This window comes from Porites lutea, chromosome 6, assembly GCF_958299795.1.
Source record: "Porites lutea chromosome 6, jaPorLute2.1, whole genome shotgun sequence".
NCBI classification, from domain to species: domain Eukaryota; kingdom Metazoa; phylum Cnidaria; class Anthozoa; order Scleractinia; family Poritidae; genus Porites; species Porites lutea.
The window spans coordinates 17,990,999-18,010,323 of NC_133206.1; the positions used below are offsets into that span (position 1 = coordinate 17,990,999).

At 37.3% G+C, this 19,325-nt stretch overlaps 1 protein-coding gene across 5 annotated transcripts in view; it reads right to left on the minus strand.

Moving 5' to 3' along the window:
- Positions 1-18,236, minus strand: part of LOC140940214 (histone-lysine N-methyltransferase SETDB1-like) — a 41,845-nt gene extending 23,609 nt beyond the window's left edge. For 2 of the 5 annotated variants that reach the window (XM_073389133.1, XM_073389131.1), the window contains exons 1-16: positions 17,986-18,236; positions 16,444-16,484; positions 14,300-14,402; positions 11,764-12,345; positions 10,640-10,759; positions 9,752-9,828; positions 8,744-8,781; positions 7,624-7,744; positions 6,041-6,097; positions 4,677-4,823; positions 3,316-3,389; positions 2,811-2,869; positions 2,056-2,098; positions 1,820-1,897; positions 1,325-1,472; positions 542-609 (exon numbers count right to left, since the gene is read on the minus strand). In XM_073389133.1, the coding sequence (XP_073245234.1) occupies positions 542-609; positions 1,325-1,472; positions 1,820-1,897; positions 2,056-2,098; positions 2,811-2,869; positions 3,316-3,389; positions 4,677-4,823; positions 6,041-6,097; positions 7,624-7,744; positions 8,744-8,781; positions 9,752-9,828; positions 10,640-10,759; positions 11,764-12,345; positions 14,300-14,402; positions 16,444-16,484; positions 17,986-18,095 (1,866 nt within the window). In that variant the 5' untranslated portion in view covers positions 18,096-18,236. The remainder of the gene's footprint in view (positions 1-541; positions 610-1,324; positions 1,473-1,819; positions 1,898-2,055; positions 2,099-2,810; positions 2,870-3,315; positions 3,390-4,676; positions 4,824-6,040; positions 6,098-7,623; positions 7,745-8,743; positions 8,782-9,751; positions 9,829-10,639; positions 10,760-11,763; positions 12,346-14,299; positions 14,403-16,443; positions 16,485-17,985) is intronic. The other 3 variants (XM_073389132.1, XM_073389135.1, XM_073389134.1) reach the window with 3 other exon arrangements.
- Positions 18,237-19,325: the final 1,089 nt, after the last annotated feature.

A 19,325-nucleotide genomic window follows, 5' to 3' on the forward strand; every position in this document is an offset into this window, starting at 1 on the left:
TAGGAATGCCTGAGCCATTCTTTTCGCCTAGCCCGGCCAGAGCAACTTTGGAATGGCTTTGATTGAGATGCCCAACTTTCAGATGTGCCGAACTTAATGCATGAATAGCCTATTTTGTAAGCAGTTTGACAGAAATGAGCATTTTCTCCTTTTGAATTTAGTTCAGCTGCAATTAAAATCAGCATCTGAATGGAGGCGAGGTGACCATTGATAAGGTACATGAACACACATATTTAGGAAACTGAAGGATAGTAGTTATCTGTACACCTTACGGCACAGAAAGCACAAACATATGAAACACCGTTATGATTACTAAACAATAACAACAAACAAAAAAAATGCAGTCTGCTTTCTTTTAACATGTATTACACAGCTAGGTGGAGTGAACTAGTTATTGCACCACTCCCTGCAAAACATAACACTTTAGTCGAATTTTGCTTTAATTCTAATTCTAATTTTTAGGTTGTGAGAAACAACATGTGCTTAACTACAGTGTATTTAAGCAGAAAATATTACAATTCTTTTTTTTTCGTCCACAAACCTCTAGCTGTCGTTGTTGCTCAAGCTGTGTTTGTTGCCGTTTCTCTTCCAATTTTCTCTGCTGTTCACCTGATATTGAGTGCATAATTTACGTCATTAGCAAGGCTGTCATTAAGAGGCCGGGGCCGGGGATTTCCCCCGGCTACTATGAACGTGGTCGCCCGCTACTTTCAATGGAAAAAGAAGAAAAATAGAACCAAAAGAAACCCTTAGCTGTTAGATTCCCCGCCAACTTGTTGTATTTACCCGGCAACTTGAAATCTTAGTGACAATTTTGATTAGTGAACTAAAATACAGTTAAAATCCTCTCTGTTAGTGCTTTGAGTCCCAATATCTAAACACAAATTCTCCAGACTGAACTCCATACATGTCCTTAAAGAATAAGTTGAGATTCCAAAGCATTTTCCCTTTAGTTTTCATCTTACCAATTCTCCTTTCTCTGCATTTTTTATTCATGATATTGTTCAGAGAAAACTGATTTTGATCCATTCTGGGACTAACAGGGTTAACCCTTCAAGCCCCAGTACCCACATACAAATTCTCCAAACTGATCTCTATACATTTCCTTAAAGAATGAGTTGAGCGAATTTGATAATAGATCAACGCATTTTCTCTTTGGTGATCATTTTATTAATTCTCATAACTTGTCTCTTGACATTGTATGGATACTGTTTGGAGAAATTTGATCTTGGTCACTATTGGGACTTAAAGGGTTACGAACACTTCCCTTGGTCTCAAACATACAAAAATGTCTTACAGACTACAACTAGTAAGTGTAACTCACCCTTTGGGTCTGTTTTGCTGTATGGTGAAATACCAAAACATGGCTTGGTGATGCTATAGTCAATGAAAGGTTCTGTGGGCTTTCCTGAAGCACCTCTTGTCAGCTTACGAGACCTCTTCTTTCTAGCAGTAGATATCTTGCCATCCACCTAATTATTCAAAAGGGTATCAAAAAAATCTTAACTATTAAATCAAAAAGATTTGTCAGTTACATTGAAGAGATATATTATGTAAGAAACAGTTTAAAATTCAACATGTGCAGGGATGGAACAGACTATCTTTTATTCAGACGTGGAGCCCACTTCATAATTTTCTCCTGCGACATTACACCTTTCTCCTACTACTAGAATTCTTAATGGAAACGGTGATGGCAAAGTTAATATATATATCTATCTATATATATATATGTGTGTGTGTGACCTATTCATTTATCAAAATCCTGTAAAAATACAACACACATATTATTATAACGTTAAATTTATAATGGATATCTCACCAAGGCACTGTATAGAGGCTCCAGTCGTGTTGATCCTCTGTAAAGCCATTCAGATCGATTATCAATCTGAAACAACATCTACAAAAGAACATGCATCTGAAATTAATCTGAACTAGACAACTAGGCATGATACAGTCACAGAATTTACTATTTTGTTGTAAAACTTCAGCATTGTATTAACTGTAGACACAGTGATCAGACATTATTGGAATAGTTCCTTGGTAAAATCTACCTACCTTGACTAAACTGCAGTCCAGCTGCATAACTTTTGCTTTCAGCCTAAGGGAAAAGAGAGATCAGAGAGGGGTTTGGAGGCATCTAATTAGACATTGCAGACATCACGCCTTAGTTGTACTCGGGGGCTTAAAAACTACGTCAGCAATTTTTTCATTATTTATATTATTATTTTATATACTATTATTTTGTAATGCGCTTTTGAGTATTTTTATAGAAAAAGCGCAATATAAGTATTAAATATTATTATTATTATTATTGTATAAGATTCATACGTTGAAAAATTGCCGTCTCAGTTTTTCCTCCAATATAAGTTAACTGAGGGATTTTGAAACAAAAATTTCCTTCAATTTCCAGCGTATATCTGTATATCATTCACCATAGTCCATTCTGTAGTTCATGTGCATGTGGTAACTCAGGGTTTACAGACATCAGTTATCTTGGGATATTGGGAAATTTATACACTCCCTTAAACGTCTGTAAAAATCTAACATTTGCACATGTGCTGTTAACCAGCCAACTTTTACAGGCATGACCTGAACGGCTAATCAAATTAACTTTGAATGGCTTCTTTTCTGAAACCATTGAGATAATTATACTAAAACAGATATTCTCTAACATTTTGGTAAGCAGAGGCTTTAGAAACAACTACCTCATGGCTCTGTGGCTCAGAAAAAATTTTGCAACTATTTGATTTGATAATCCAAAGAATAATATTATTGTTTAATGCTATGTATGTAAATATATATACTTTTACCATTGACCTCTCCACTCAGTCTTCACCCACTGACTAACTTTAAGCTTTACCATAGGACGCTGTAAAAAGAGAAGAAATCAAAATGACACTCTTATATCACAACTCAAACAACAGGATTAATAATGAACGATGACATTCACAATGGTCACTTCGAGAGTAACAGGCATGAAGCAAGAAAAAATGCCTTTTACTTTTTAAAGTACCAATATTAATTTTATTTTTATTAAAGCAGGATTTACTCATTTATGACAGTTTTAGATCACCTTCTGGAGTTGAGACCATAAATTCATAATTTCATAATTTCATAATTGCAACACCCAAATGTAATCAGTGAACTGAAAGCATTGTCCATGTACAGGTAAATGGTAAACAACTCATGTTTCAGTTTGACCTTACATTGTACATTTCCCTCCACTGCAAGCCCACATTCTACAAGCTAGGTGGAGTGAGCTTATCATACATTTGAATTGAAAAATGTTACATGGAAGTGAAGCTGCAAACTTACGTTGGGGAATTCTTCAAGATATTCCTGTATGAACTCCTTGGAATGTTCAGCAACATCATCCCAAGCTTTCTTTCCTAAAAAAATATTACAAAATTGTACATTGTGAAAACTGAACACATTCCAATCCATGCCATTACACCATGATGAGGATGTTATTGTAGCTATTGTTACATTTTCCATAAGAACATTACTTCATTTATTTATTTACAGCTTCTATAATGATACCAAACCTCTTTTTTCTGATAGTATGATGGGAGCCCAAAAGAAAAAGTGTCCAGGAACTGACTAATACCGTAAAATTCTGAAAATAAGCCCCTCCGAATATAAGCCCCCCAAACTAGTAACAAGAAAAACCCTCCGTTAAATTGCCCCTCCAAATATAAGCCCCCCAGGGGCTTGTACTTAAAAAATTGCCGTAAAATACAAAGTAAAACAAAACAAAAATAGTAAATTCACTTTCAACTATAAGGCTAGCCGAATAGATTTTGAAATGCAAATTTCCCTCTGTAGATGAGCCCCTCCAAACACAAGCCCCTTCAAAAATAATCCCCTCAAAAAGGGCCTTTGAAAAATATCAGCCCTGGGGCTTATTTTCGGAATTTTACGGTATATCAGGCAGGATTAAAGTGTATGTTTGCTTTAAGCAGCAGAGCCACAGCAAGTAGCAATTTATATCGGGAAGGCCATGAAAGGTTTTTGCGTCTCCAATTTGGCTCATGCCCAATTTTTTCGCAGCTCTAATGCCAAATCAATCAAGCACTAGTGGAAGAAGGAACTCATGCACACTAAATTCTGCTGACTACCAACGGACTGGAAAAATATTTTCATATAACAAAGAGATGTTATTATGACATCACAATCCACACAATGTACATTTAACAGTGACTGGGGGCAAATGTCATTCATTACACCAAAGTAAGTAGAATAGGGTTTCTTTTTATTGCTGTTTTATAAAAGATGCAACATCCTATGGGGATAAGCAGTTAGAGTTGTTGCAGTATTGAAAAGTGTAAATTAAATCAATATCTTTGCATGCATCCAGACATGCAAGCCTTCCCCTATCCCACCATCCCATATACTTAAGACCTCTTATGGGTTTTCGGAAGATTAAACACCTAAAACAACAAAGATCTCATTTGGTACACTTCCTCTTCATCAGCTAACTATCAATAGCAAGGTTGCGTTCCAAGAAAAAATTGAAGGAAGCCAAGTGCTCCCAGGGTAATGAGCATTATCATTTCTATGAAAAATTCAAGAGTTTCTAGTTGCCCAGGAGAAAAGGTTTGGTTCCAGGGGCTACCAGGTGCTTCAAGAGCACAGCCTTGAATAGCTTAGTATGTGTTGCCTAAGTTGAACCCTACCTGTGTGGTAAACATGGTGAAGCTTTTTAACTGGCAGATACTGTGCAAATCCATCATCAAAGAAAACCAGAAACCTGTTCTTATTTTCAGCACAAGCATTCTCTGTCACAATCCCAGCATACAACACATCTAACTTGCCATATAATCCTACAAATTCAATGATACAAGTTTAGAAAATGGAATCAACAGTAACGAGATGACACTTTCTTACTGTGTTTGGGTTGTTTTCTAGTATACATGTCAAGTAAAATTGCCTGTAAGCATAGCCTTACATTTACTTTACACAAAAATATGTTCATTACATGCACATACAATGCTGCTTTAAAAGGCACGAGTTACAACTTACACAATGGCACGAAACCATTAGCTGCTAAATTCTTGCCCAACAATAATGCCTTACACTGCACCTATAGCCACTTCAGTAACATGACAAGTTTTTTCACTGACTCTTAAACATAAGCCATCATTATAACTGTATCGGTACTTCTTCAAAATCAGTTGTGAGACAAAATAGTTTATCACAAAGTAAACATGCCATCCAACAGACATGAGCTGCATACTAGGAATTATTAGCTTGTGGGATATTGATTAAAAGAAAATGCCTCGCTGACACTCATTTGCACCTCAATTAATTACCAAAGATGAACAGAAGGGTACATTATGTTGATACAACTGTACACCTTACTTTAACCAGGTAGCACAACCATATTTTTCCACAGTTCATGGATATACAAAAAATGAAGATAGTAGAAAGGAATTCTAACATATAGAAAGAAACTGGGGGGGGAATAAAACAATACTAAAAAGGGCTTGCAAAAAAATATCATTATACATCACGCAGACAGTAGTTATCTGAAAACTGTATGGATTACATGCAAGCCTCCAATTTTACATCATTAATTAGCCCTTTACAAGATACTCACTTACCATATGATCATATGTGGCCAACATTCCAACAATACTTGTATATTATTTTTGAATTAGAAGGCAACAAACGTTTTTTACAACAGTAATTTAAACTAAAGAAAGTTCACCCGAGCTTTCCAAGCCCATCCCAAAAGTTTATGTTTGAATGGTAGATGTTGCTCATTGAAATATAGACTCATCATCAGTAGCCTGCATACATGGAACAGTTTCCTCACAAAGCATTCTGCATGACCGTCTGTCAGGGTTTATTACATTAATTATTCAACTGTTCTAGTTTTCTTTACAAGGAAGCGAATGACGAGGCTACACTGACTATAGAGCACAAAACAGAAATAGGCCACAATATTTTTATGCAGACGAGAACAAATAATTTAGTCAACACACAGGCAGACAAAGCCTTGGGAAACAAGAAGAGAAAGAAAAATGTCAAAATTAACCTGTAGAAGGTTTCCGCCAAGATGCGTTCTCTTCAGCTGTGTCCCTAGGCCTTAAGGCTAATGGAAAAAAGTGGGGAGCAGGCATCAATCAAGCTCTAAATTTAATGACAATCATGAAATATCAACTTATGGTTTTAATTATATGCAATCAATATTTAACTTTAGGGTTAGGTTAGCTTACAATTTACCTATAATTATTACTCAGAGGCAGACATCAGATAAAGAGACTGTAAAGATCACTTCACCAATAAGCACATGCAAACATTGTTAGGTCATTACTGTTAGCAACTTAAAATACATTACATGTGCTCAAAAAACAAGAATTTAGCAGCTAATTGTAAGTGCAAGCCATGTGTCAAGTGAACATGTTTGCTTAAGATTTCAAACAAAGCTTACAATTAATACAATAGTAACCTAAATAGTTGTGCAGTGTCTGGAAAGCATCTAAAATTATTACACAGTCAAACAATGATGAATAACTTTTTTACTTGGAGCTGTGTAAAACTAGACTAAAGTACAAAATGCAACTTATAGTGTGCATGTACAGCTGTACATACTTCTATCAAGTTATTGAATAAAACATGACTATTGCAAGTTACAGACAAAATTATTATTACTGGTCAGGGCTGTCAGAAAGTTTTAAAGTAGCAGGCTGATAAGGAATAGAAGGCGGCTCTGGAACTTGTACTAAAGGCACAAGTTCTTGAGGGCCAAGGCATCTAGGGACATTTTGAAATTTAAGGTCTCAAAAATGGCATTTCCAGGGGTTTTCAAGATGTATTTCAAGATGCCATCTGGTTTTGTCAGAATACACGCATGCCAATGAAATGTCCCAGGCGTTCCATGAAATCGTATGGTTGCAATGTTCTGTTTAAGTATGGGTTCAATGTCATTCAAAACTGGGAAACGGATGCTTTACAATAATACTGGTTGGTGCTTATTTTTAGTTTGGTTGGAGCAGATGAAAGTAGCCAGCTAAGGATGGCTAACTAGCTGGCGGTTTTGGCCAGCTACCCGCCCTTATTGTCAGCCCTGTTGGTGTGAAATTATAAGGCCCTGTTTCAGAGATTCTCTTATTATTTATTTCATTTTGCTCTTGAATGTGAATATTCTTTTGTAGATCACTACACGATGTTTAATGAGTAAAAATGAGAACTGGAATGAAGACTGGAACGAAGACTGTTTCCCCAAGTGGCTAAAGAAGGTGCTCTGTGCATGTGGAGCTGCACCAGACATCACTTCCTAGCCATTCAATTCCTGTAGTTATTGCGTATACTCGACTACTTGAAATCTTAGTGACAGCCCTGCTTAAGTAGTCGATTTTAGCAGTAGAGCTTCCCTAACAGAACATGCCCTGTTTTGAACACAAGCTAAAGTAATTAATCTGAAAAGAACCCACACCCTTAAATTGCAAAAAGGTGCAATACTAGTGCCAATCGTCCTTCTGCAAGCAGGAATTCTTAAGCCTAAAAGCTTTAAGCTTTACCCCAGATGCTTAAGCTCTGTCATGCTTAACCCATGTCCAGCATAACATTGTACAGACTGTACGTACTGGTACGGACAGGAGAGAACAAAGCACATACCTACGACACGACTGCCAACATTCAGCCATGAAGGATGTGGATTAGATTCCAGTGAGACTTGGTTGGATGACAAGAGGCCTCTTGCTCCTTTGTCAAACTTTACTTTGTATTTGACCTTCTGCTACAAAAATAAAATTTTGCACAGGATTGTTTCTAAAATATGGCATGCTGTAACTAATCAATTAAGAATTCCCCCATTAATTAACCTTGTGATATTGCCAGAGAAAGATATTTACTCATTTTGCCCAGAAAATTTTAATTTGCTGAGAGACACTTTTTGAAGCCCATCGAGCAGTTTTCTGGTTGCTACATGTACCTTTTTTTCCTTTTGATCTGATAATTAACAGGAAGTTTCAGCTTGCAAAGAAAGTAGTGTCTGAAAGCCTGGGCTAGTGGATTTTGCTATTGGGCTATTGAATTCTGTTCTTAACTTGACCATGGGGCAACTAAAGTTTTTTGGCCAATGTTCATAAGAAATTTTTTTTGTGTGTGTGGGGGGGTAGTTAAAAATAATGATGTTTTGTCTGGTACAACTTACCAAATTTCAAGCTGTAAAACTGTTATTGGCATAGCTCTGTACATTTGCAATGTGTACTTAACTTCAATTAACAAAGATTGTCCAGATTTGCATTTAATTTGCTGAAAAATCAAGGCCATATGGACAAACCCAAGTAACCCGGACAACAGACGAAACAAAAGAATTTTTTACTTCAGATTGTTCACGAGGAAATGAGCAGAATGAAACTCTTTGACCTTGCATGGTCTTGTTTCTTTGCACAATGCACTTAAGGTCACATTGCACAAATCCAGGAAGATTTTTTCCAAAGGAAAATTACCTTAATCTAAACAATATCTTGTTCCATGTAGCCTTTTACTGTTACCCAACTGTGAGAACAACTCGTTTCTTTTTATACCCTCCTGATGTATACATTGTACTTAATAGTTTTTATTGTTCCATATTGCTTTTGGGAATGGTAATGCATGACAATGAATTTGAAACAATGGAAAAATAAAAATTAACTAGAATAAAAAATAAATTGTAAAATAATTATACATGTGGTACATGTTCATTATCTGGATGAATAATTTTAAAGGTACATATTATGCAAAACAACCATACCTGATTATTTTTGTCTGGTAATATCTTTTCTATGACACCTTTTGGAATGAGAAGAAGAAGAAGCAAAAATAGCGATTAAAAGTAGACAAAATAAAACAATATAACAGAGATAAGAAAGGTATCGGCTCTTCAGTTAACTCTTTATTAAGAAGAAATGAAAATAGCACCTTCTCAAAACAGACCCAATAAAACAGTGAAACCTTTGGATACAAGCACCAGCAACTAAGATTGATACATGTAACTACAGATAAATTTTTATTTCTTCAGTTTTAATATAATATATTAAAATTTAAGAACTAATAAGACATATATTGTTATAGTTACAATAGCCTGTGAAAACAGCCATTTCTCCTTGCTCCTCGACATTTCCGATGTTTCACTGGAAGGTATGTCAGCGACAGAAATTCCACACTGATGAAGTAAAATCTGTCTGGAATCTGGTCAGGAGCTCTAATTGGTTGACATAGTTGTTATATTATTTTAGCTACAGCTCACATTGTTTACAAATGACAGACAAAAGACAAGAAGCCACACAGTTGAAATGTAAACGCGATGAATCTATTAAAAAACAGCCCTTTTTCTGGAATATATTCTTCCCTAGAAAAACCATTTGAATTTTGCTGAAGTTCATTAGCAGATGAACACAAGACTTTACCAAAATTGACCAGAAGAAACATATAATCAAACAAATTTGCATTTGGAACCCCATCCATGACTCCCAGATTAATGATTGATGTAAACATTGATTTACATTATCAGTATGGCATTACTGTCACTGACACGCAGACATCTCCCCTGGCAAAATGTCTCAAGGGGCGAGGAGCAAGAAGAAACGGCTGTTTTCGCAGGCTAAGTTATCAATCACAGTTGCTGATACCTACATTAATAATTGATTTAGTAGTTACTTTATGAAGTAATGCTTGTTATTTAATGCATTGTCATGCTCACTAAGTGGTATAGTATACATGTAATAATTATAGTAAAAACTCTTCTACAGTGATGGCATACCTGGATACCACAGCTCATCTGACCGTTGTCCTACAACTCGAGTACCAATTTCAAACTTGGGAGGCCCTGCAGGGGGACTGATACAAGTAATAATACTGTTAACTATTAATTCATTATAAACAAATCAGTATTGAAAAAATTTCCTTGTTTGAAGCATTTGTGTAACAAGAAAACAGTACACCCATGGATCCATGTTTCTCTTGAGCCTAGAACGCAGGCTGAAGTTTATCATTTTATCATTTATCTTTTTATCATTTTCAGCATTCACTGAGAAGAAAAGAGCCACTTTAAGTTTTAACAGTATTTGCATACATTTACCAAAGTATTACAAATTCTGAAGAAATATGATGAAGTATCGGTGCATATGAAAACCACCTTCCACCATTGAAAGGTGGAGAATCTTCTGCAATCAATGGACTCCTAGAAGTTCATGGTTACAGATTCATGTGGACACACAAAATAATTGTAACAAAATAGTTACTTTGTGTGTGTCCTTTGTGTCAGAAAGACACCAAAAACTCTTTATCATTCAGAGGAAAGGAGGGTGCACGATAACATACTGTACTGTCAACCCTCCAAGTTGCGACCATTTTAGTCGCCATGGCGCCTAAAATTTTGAAGCTGGTGACTTGATTTGTAAAAAAGTCTCCCTAAAACAAAAGAGTTGGTCGCCAAATGGTGACTAGGCAAAAACTTTAACTTGGAGGGTTGACTGTCTTTATCAAATGAGTGCTTCTTTAAGTAAGGCATCTGCAAATTAAGCATCAAAATGTCTTTGACCAGGATAATAGCAGTAAAATACCGACAACTAAAACAAAGACAAAATGTATCACTTGTACTCTAAGAACAAAGAGGCAGATATTCTGTAAAAATAGTATAAATACATACGCCATCTCTTTTTCTGGGGCAGGTTTACTGGCAGATGACGGTAAAGGTTGAGATGCAGTGGAAAGAGAGAAAGAAGATGTTTGTTTGGATGTAGAAGTCACAGAAGGTGCACTACTTGGCCTGAAAGTTAATAAAATAAAGCACAATTGTTATCATTGTCAAATTAGCACTTACATGCACATGTAGTGGTCAACTATGTGTCCAATTAAAGTACAAGGTACTTTTGTTTGCCAAGAATCTCAAAGTTTCCAAAGAGGTTTTTGGTTGGTTCTCTCCCTTGTTCTAAGAGGCTATTCTCTAGCTATAACTGTACCCTGATTTTCCCCTTTCCTCAACAACCAACATTTCCAATTCTAATTTGATTAGAAATAAAACCATCTGTTACGATTGTTGTAACTTTTAGGTCTTTGGACAGAAACCTGTGATGTGACCATTCAAATGAACCTTCTTTGTCAGTACCATATTTCCTCGAATAATAGCCATCCCTCAGTTAATTGCCTCCCTTTTAATGGAACAATTTAAAATAATCACCTCCCTTGAATAATCACCCCAGCCCTTTGGTTATATTCTCTTCTTTTTTATTCCCTCCCTGTTAAGGTAAAATTGACACTTAGGATAACAAACAAGCTTTCATTTACTGATTGTTTACAACTGAAAAGTTACAAAACTGATCAGTGATGACTAAAGCTCTCACATCAAGGATATTGAAACTGAAAATTAATCAAGGAAACAAATTTGGACACTTAAAAAGTCCATGTTCAGTTTATTTCATGTGATCAGTTTTGATAAGTAATGGGATAGTAAAGCAAAATAGTCAGTCCACAACTTCCAGCAATTCATGTATTTGAGCAACTCATGCTCATGTATTAAATTTTGAAAAAATGGCTCTGTCAAATAATTGCTTTCCTTTGAATAATCGCCCCCTTTGGTGCAAAAAAAATTAAAAATCCCCCCCCCCCCCCCCCACTCCACCTCCGCTATTATTCGAGGAAATATGGTACTTGCAGTTGCTACCACTTGTTTCTCAGCATTTTACAAAATTAAGCTGGGAAATTTGGTTGAATTTGGACTTTTCTCCCATAATTTGGAAGTGACAAGGTTAACATCACAAACAAAAACCATACCTGACTTCCCTAGGAGACACAAGTGAAGAGGTAGATCCACTAGTGCCAGAAGGTTTAACACTTGGTACTGCTTGCTGAACAGGAAGCGATGGAGGTGATGATTTTAATGCTACACGCTGTGATAACAGCGGTGCACCACTTGTGACAGGCGACTTTAATGTTCTATAAATAACAGGCGGGGTTTTCCCTGCACTGCTTACAGAATGCAGGGCAATGTCTGATTGTTTAGGTGTGGTGGGAGGTGGAGGTTTAGATACTGGAACAGTCTTTATTGCATTCGACTGCTGCGTTGACACAGCCGCAGAAGTGCAGGTATGTTTTAACAAAGTGTCTGTATTTGCTGTTTGTGGTTGCGGAATGTAGTTATCATTCCGACTTTTGTCCCCTGTCTTGTCCGTTTTTTCCTGGCTTGCCTGAGTTTCACTTGCAATGTCTTCAAATGTAGCCTGGCATGACATATCAGCAACATCAACATATTCTGCCTCATCGTCATCAATAATAATAACTGGTGCTTTGGGTTCGGGTTTGTCTTGTTTATCCTTGCTGATCGCAGGAGCTTCTCCATTTTCTTTTCCTGACAAACTACATAACCAGCATTGAGAGAACACACAGAAAAAAAAAAAAGAGAAAACTGAGACAAGATCAACTGCATGTACGGTAGAACTTGTTAACTCAGCCTTCTCAGAAAGTTTTCAGCCCAGTCAAAATTAGCCAGCAGCTGACAATTTTGCTGCTTTCGGCACAGGGTCCAGAGGAGATGTGGTTGTTGTTAGAACATCAAAACCCGTCGAAAACCTCTGAAAAAATGGGTTATTTTGATCGCATCACAGTTTCGTTACACATTCTATAGACCGCAAACCAAGGGACTGAGGGCTCGCAAGATCGGCTTACAGTATAAAATACGGAAAGGGAGGAAACAAATTTGGGGCCGATTTTCGAATCCCTGAAACTCAAATGGAATTGAATGAAATCGCCTGATTTTACTAACCTGATCTAGAATTCTTATGTATTTGCCAAATACTGTAGGAAAACGGCATAAAAAAGCGTTCAAATTCATTTTCGGCGACCGAAATTTACGGCTTCGAGATAGCGCTTTCGTTTGCTGTGCACCGCAACAGATGGTGACAGAAATGACGTAGTAAAGTAAATGTGCTCAAGATTGGAGCAATAAAAGGGAAGCCTACACGACTTTTGATTCACGCCAAAATGCTACTCGTTCCGTTTCCTCCGCTGGGTAGATTATGCTCTGGAAGGTTCTACAGCAAATGTGATTTTAGCGAGGATTTTAGCCGCATGTCTCACACTGAGATGTCATGACACATATCGATTTACTGTGGTTATTGTTTCTGGTCGGCAGGATTTGCCCTCTGACGCAAATGCATTTTCTTTGACCTCTTTTGAAGCATAAAGCTTTTTATTACGGCTGAATAAGGGTTCCAATTTTCTCCAAAGTGCCTTCTGGATCTGCATAACTAAGCGATTTTCTTTAGTCCGTGAATGTAATGTTTTTCTGCAATGCTGTATCACACTGGGCCCAGCTCGTTAGTTTTGTTTGGGGAATGTTAAATTATTACGGATAGTGATTTACGGGTCGTGTGTACTCTTGCAATCGATCATCCTTTACAGTAGATTTATAAAGATGCCATTGGGCTAATTAATCGTGCTAAGCGACACTGGTATAGACATTTTTCAAGGTGAGACTTTAAATAAGTAATTCATTTATTCACACGAAACTCCTCTGGACCCTGTGCTTTCAGTGGAATATTTGCTGCCTAATCAACACTTACCTGTACAGTGTAGGTTTAGTAATAAATTAAATAATATTCACTGGTTTACCACACAAATTTAGGTCCTTGCTACCTGGTCATCCTGCTTACTATTGTGAAACACTTTGAATGGCCTGTGTCTTAAAGGAAAAGGAGACAACTTGGGGACCTGGCTGTGGTGGAGTGTGAAGGAAGAGTGATAGGCTGAGGGCATCCACCCCCCACCCCCGTCCCCTTATGACTTTGCTGGGATGTGATTTGGTGTTTTCTGGGAACATCTACACTCTATACAATGTAGACAGTCATGATCAGCACCAGAGGCAATTCACCATGTGCTGATAACAGGAATGAAGTCATGTTAGCATTAACACAAATCACCCAGGGATGATGTACGTACACAGTGCAAGGCAACTGCCAAGGTGATAAATTATCCAGGAGAAAAATTGCCCTTATAAGACAAGCTAGCTTGTGTGAACTACTCCATAGCTTTTACAAAAAAGAAAAATGTAGCTGACAAGTTACTTCACTGGTACATGTAGCAAATATTTTAGCCAAGTAGCATCTTGGTGTCCTGTGGATGCCTTGTTTCAGGAGAAAAAGATGATTTCTTTACAACTTGGCATCAAAACTTGCTAGCTTGAGAGATTGACTTACAAAAATTACAGCTTAATAAACCCTGAAATTAGCCTATGCAATGAGAACCAAATGTTGATGTTGTGTGTTTTACTCCCTTGCCCAAAATATTGGATCAAGATTTTGCCATTCCTCACCTGTTACTACCTTCTTTTGTCGCACCTTTGGTTAGATTTCCTTGAACTTCTTTCAGCTGTGAATCAATGGAGTCTAGCAGGCTTCTCAAAGCAGAATGGCTTTCTAGTAGCAAAAGATAAATTCAAACCAATGAGAACAGAACAGTTGTTTACCACTAAACAACAGCCACGATCAAGACAATTTCAGGTGAGGACTCCTGATTGTCACATTCTCGTTTTAATTATTTTTTAGAAGCAAATACAAGTGTAGAAGGCAAATTAAAAGGAGAATCTAGCAGTTTATCAAAAGTCACTTGAGGCATTCTTTGAGAACCCCTTCAATACAGTGGAACTTTGACATAATAAAGGCCAAGGGACTGGGGAAATTTGTTTGCCATAAAGACATTTTGTTACATGTATATCAAGGTTTTTTCCATATATTTTACGATGACTGGAGGAAAGAAAATGGTTTGTCATACTGAGAAACTACATGGAGGTTTGTTAAATCAAGGTTCCACTGTAACCACAGCTGTAGGTGGAAGTGTACCAATCAATCCTCAAAACTTGATTCTTGCATGCCAAAAGACAGCAACTTGAGTTTCAAGACAGAAGTTTCAACAAGCAAAGCTTGATGTTTTTGTTTCAAAAACTTGTGCAGAATGAGTAGTACACTTTGCCAGCTCTACGACTAACTCTTCCCATGCTAATACATGTACATTTTAAATCTTACTATTATTTTGTTTTATTGTGAAGGTAAGAGAGACAGATGCATAAGATATTCATCCCAATGATTGCGTACTTGTGCGTCTTCGACCTCGAAAAAGAAAGTCAAAGAGTGAAGTCTCTTTGAGGAATTTGTTTCTCAAGAGATCAGTGAAGTGACGAGCTCATTACATTTTTCAACTCAAAACGTTGGTCTCAAATCTCAAAAATAGGGAGTTTAAGATACGGCGACTACGGACTACAACTACAGTTTAACATGCTACTGCGCATGATCAAAACCAAGTGACTGTTCATTTTTCCCCCGTAGTCCTGCGGCTACGGTGAGTTGTTGAGCTGTTTCTCGTAGTCAAGACTATGGAGATCCTTTTGCTCGTATTTTGCCGTCTCTGTAATTCAAGAATCTCGTCTTTTTGTTAAAACGTTTTCAATTCACCTGCTTCAAGTGAGAGGGAAGCAAAATATGTAAGTTGTGTCTAATTTCTGCTCAGATTTACGCTTTTAATCCACCATGGTGACTACAGTTTTATCTCTCATATTTAAATAAGCCTAGCTGTTTATACGCAGAATTCAGATTGACTGCCGAGGAGAAGAGAAATCATGTAGGTAATTTACTTACTCTTCGCACTTGAAAAGTTTCAATGTTTGTTTGAACTGATTAGTGTGTCTTTCTACTTGTGTAACCTTTGTTTATGCGAGTTTTTGTATTGCATTTGCTTAATGAAAATGATGTAAACATCTTCGAGACAATCGAAACTCAGCATTTCAATACTTCAAACTACATCAGATCAGTAGTCGGAGAAGTCCATCTTCTAAATCTAATACATGAGCTGTTACTATTATATTTCTGTCTATTTCTTTAATATTTGACATAAGTATTCATGGGCAGAAAAATTTGTTCATTGTTCTAAAGATAAGATCACATGCAAAACTGACTTGCATTTTTATTGTAAACAGTGATGAAAACTAGAAAATCTTTGCGTGTTGTTTCCCTCTCCGCCTCTTCTCTCGTAGTCTACTGTCTGTCGTGCAATCTTAACGTTCTATATTTGCATGACTCAACCCAGTGCTACAAACAAAGGACAACACTCGCCCAGCCGTAGTTCGTAGTTCGTAGTCTCCGTATCTTAAACTCCCTAATCTTGTCTTGAGGCTACCAACTTGATTCTCCAAAATTTTGAGAATCAAGAAACAAGTCTTCAGTCTCCAGGATCAAGAGGGAAGTGACTGTCAGCTTACTTTTGAGCAGTACTGTTAATGTACCCTTTAGGGCATAACGTGATAGATGTAAATTTACCATACCCTAAATCTTGCGCATGTTTCAAGTTTGTCTACTTCTTACAGTACATAATTCATCTGAGTGATAGTTGTGCTGCCAATTTTATAAGTAAATAAGTTGTAATAAATCAAACCTATAGCAGATCCAGACAAGAAAACACACTGACCTTCAACAGCTGCTGCCCTCTGTAAAAGAGTTCTTGTAGTCCTGTGAAATTTTCAAATGGCATGGCATTGGAATTTTTAAAAGATAGAGGGGATAGTTTAGCCCCAAAATCTAAATGTACATTCTCCAGACTGACTGATTTTGAAAGTAAATTTTCACATGATTTGGGAGAGATGAAGGAATATACAGCTGTTTCTTCACAACGGTACAATCGATGATTGCTGAAGCCGTAAAAGACATTTGAAGCTGGTGAACCATAAACGAAAAGATGGTCTCTTGACTACTACAGCGATGCTTTTAAGATAAATTTAACATTGTGCAGCAAGACATGTTCAGCACTTTTGCTGGTTTTGGGAATATTTTCAATGAAATAAATATCACTGTTTTAGTTTCTTTGTTTCCTGTAAAATTCTCATTGTAATGATGCATTTCTTTATTACATACAAGGTTTGCAATACATGCAAGTATCGTGCGAAGAAAGTAGTGTCGATAGCCCAGGGCTAGTGGATTTTGCTATTGGGCTAGCAAATGCTGTTTTTAACTTGCCCGACGGCAAGTGATCTTTTTTGAGGGATTCGAATAAGAAGAACTGTGAAATCAATTCTGCAAGTCAAAAAGGTTTTGGGGCTAGTTGAAATGATGTCTGGGCTAGTAAATGCTAGCTTCAGCTTGCCCGAATGGCAAGCTATAAAAATGATTTTCTTTGCACCCTGTGCAAGTTTCATTTCAAAATCTTCTACACCATATTTTTCCTGCAAAATCGCCATTTCCCATAATGCCAGTGTCCTGAACACTTTTTATTCAGAATAGCCGGTGGTGAAAGGGTTAAATTAAACATAGATAGTAAAAGTGAGTGCCAACACGTACATGGATATCACACACTAGCTATTTTTCTGTGCTAACAGGAATTGTAAACCACTTAAAAACCCAGAGTGATAGCAGCTACCCCTGCATTTGACGTTCATTTACATATATCATCCAAAATACAAGGTAAGAGATTGTATTATAGCTGATTCAAGAAAGGTTGCTTTAGACATTGGGAATTGCACATCGGGAAGCTATTGTTTGGTGGTCACTCTAGTAAATCATTGCATTGTTCCATATGCCCAAATGTCCAACGCCGAATTACCAATGACCAATTACCAAAGCAACCTTTTTTCATTTAGCTGTATATAATTTTGACAGGTAAGTTTCAGCTTACATTAATAGAGATGTAAGCCATACATGTATGAGATAACTTAAAAAAAGATCATGCTTATTCTTCAAGTTAGGAAAGACTTAGTAGGGCAAAAATAACGCAATTTAACCAAAACATCAACCTGTTGATTCGACTTATATGCAACAGTCCGGTCAGCAACACATGCTATACATGTAAACAAAGAAGGCAAACTTGTCATTCGTTCACACTACAAACCAGGGAAACTTTGCGCAGGTTTCTCAAGACCAAGATTAAGCAGGTCAAGAGAGGAAGCACACAAGACGGTAAATTAATAGAATGGGAGGTTTAAAGAAAAAAAAAAAACAGTGAAGAATTTAAACTCACCGTTCACAAAGTTCCAAAAATCCTGCTGCCCTCAATTCCTCGTCGATCATGTCTTCCAAATCAAACCCTTCCTGCTGCACCCGCGAAACCATTATTCCGATCTCACCCATGAACCTTAATAAGGTTTATGCCGCTTTCACATTAGCGTTGGTTAAAATCGTCGCTGGAGGATTCCATGAGTTCACAAAAATAAGTCGTGGTCGCCTTGCTTTTCACATGAAGACTGACTCCTCCATTCAAGCGCGCGAACGCGCGAACTGCGCATCTCTTCACTGTAGAGTCCGCTGACTGAATTTTCGACAAAACTTCGTACCAAATAGGACGGAGCGGCGGCGGAGGGGTGAGGGGTAGGAGATTCTCATTTATTTCAAGAGAATTCATCTCTTTTGCAAAGGAAACAACGAGAAAAAGAAAAGAATGTTAAAAAGACGTCTGCATTGGTAAAAAAGGATTATTTGTCAAATAAGTGGGATAAGCCCTAGAATTCCTACCATTTCAGTGTAGTTTAGATTAAAGAAATGCGTCGATTGTTCTCGTGCAACAGTTCAAAACAGTTCAACACACTTCGACGCTTTAGCAACCCCTTGGACAACAACCTCCCGGCATTTGAACTTTTTTTAAGTCAGGCCTGATCAAATTGCCAATACATTTAATAGCCCAATGTAGTGGGCAAATACAGGCCCTTCCAAAGAAGAAACGTTTTGCAGATTGTGATTTCAAATGTCTTTTGGTATGTAGATTTATTTATAGTCAGTGTAAAGTAAACGTTTCGGACGTCTAAAGTAGCTAATAGCTCCCGCCTGTTCACCTATAGTTTCTACACTGGGTATACAGGTACGTGATGCAGTAGATGACTCAGCGACATGCGAATTCCGCATGTTCAGAATCGTCAGCGATCTCTTAAACCAAAAGACATTCCTGGAGCTGTTATAGTCAATGATCGTGCGTTGGAAATTAAAGTGGACGGTGGAGAAACCAACCTTCGGCAAGGATCCTTGGGAAATATACTATGAAACGTCAAGTCTTTCCCATTGGAATGATTATTACAAAGTGTAGCAGCGCAGCATTGTAAGAACTATTGTTTTTTGTCGTAGTTGTAGGGTGCACTTCTGCCACGTTATACACTGTACACATAATTGCGCTGTGGCCCTTAGGCATCGCTTTCATGCTTACGTTGTAAGAGTGTTTACCGGATAGCTTTTGCGTCGGCATGGAAACTATACCTTATATAGGGATTCTGTTCACACAAAAGATGATTTCGGCGCGATTTCTGTAGCGAAGAGAAGCTGCGAGGCGCCCATCTCTAACGGGGAGAGTCACACTGGAATAGGTGTTCATAC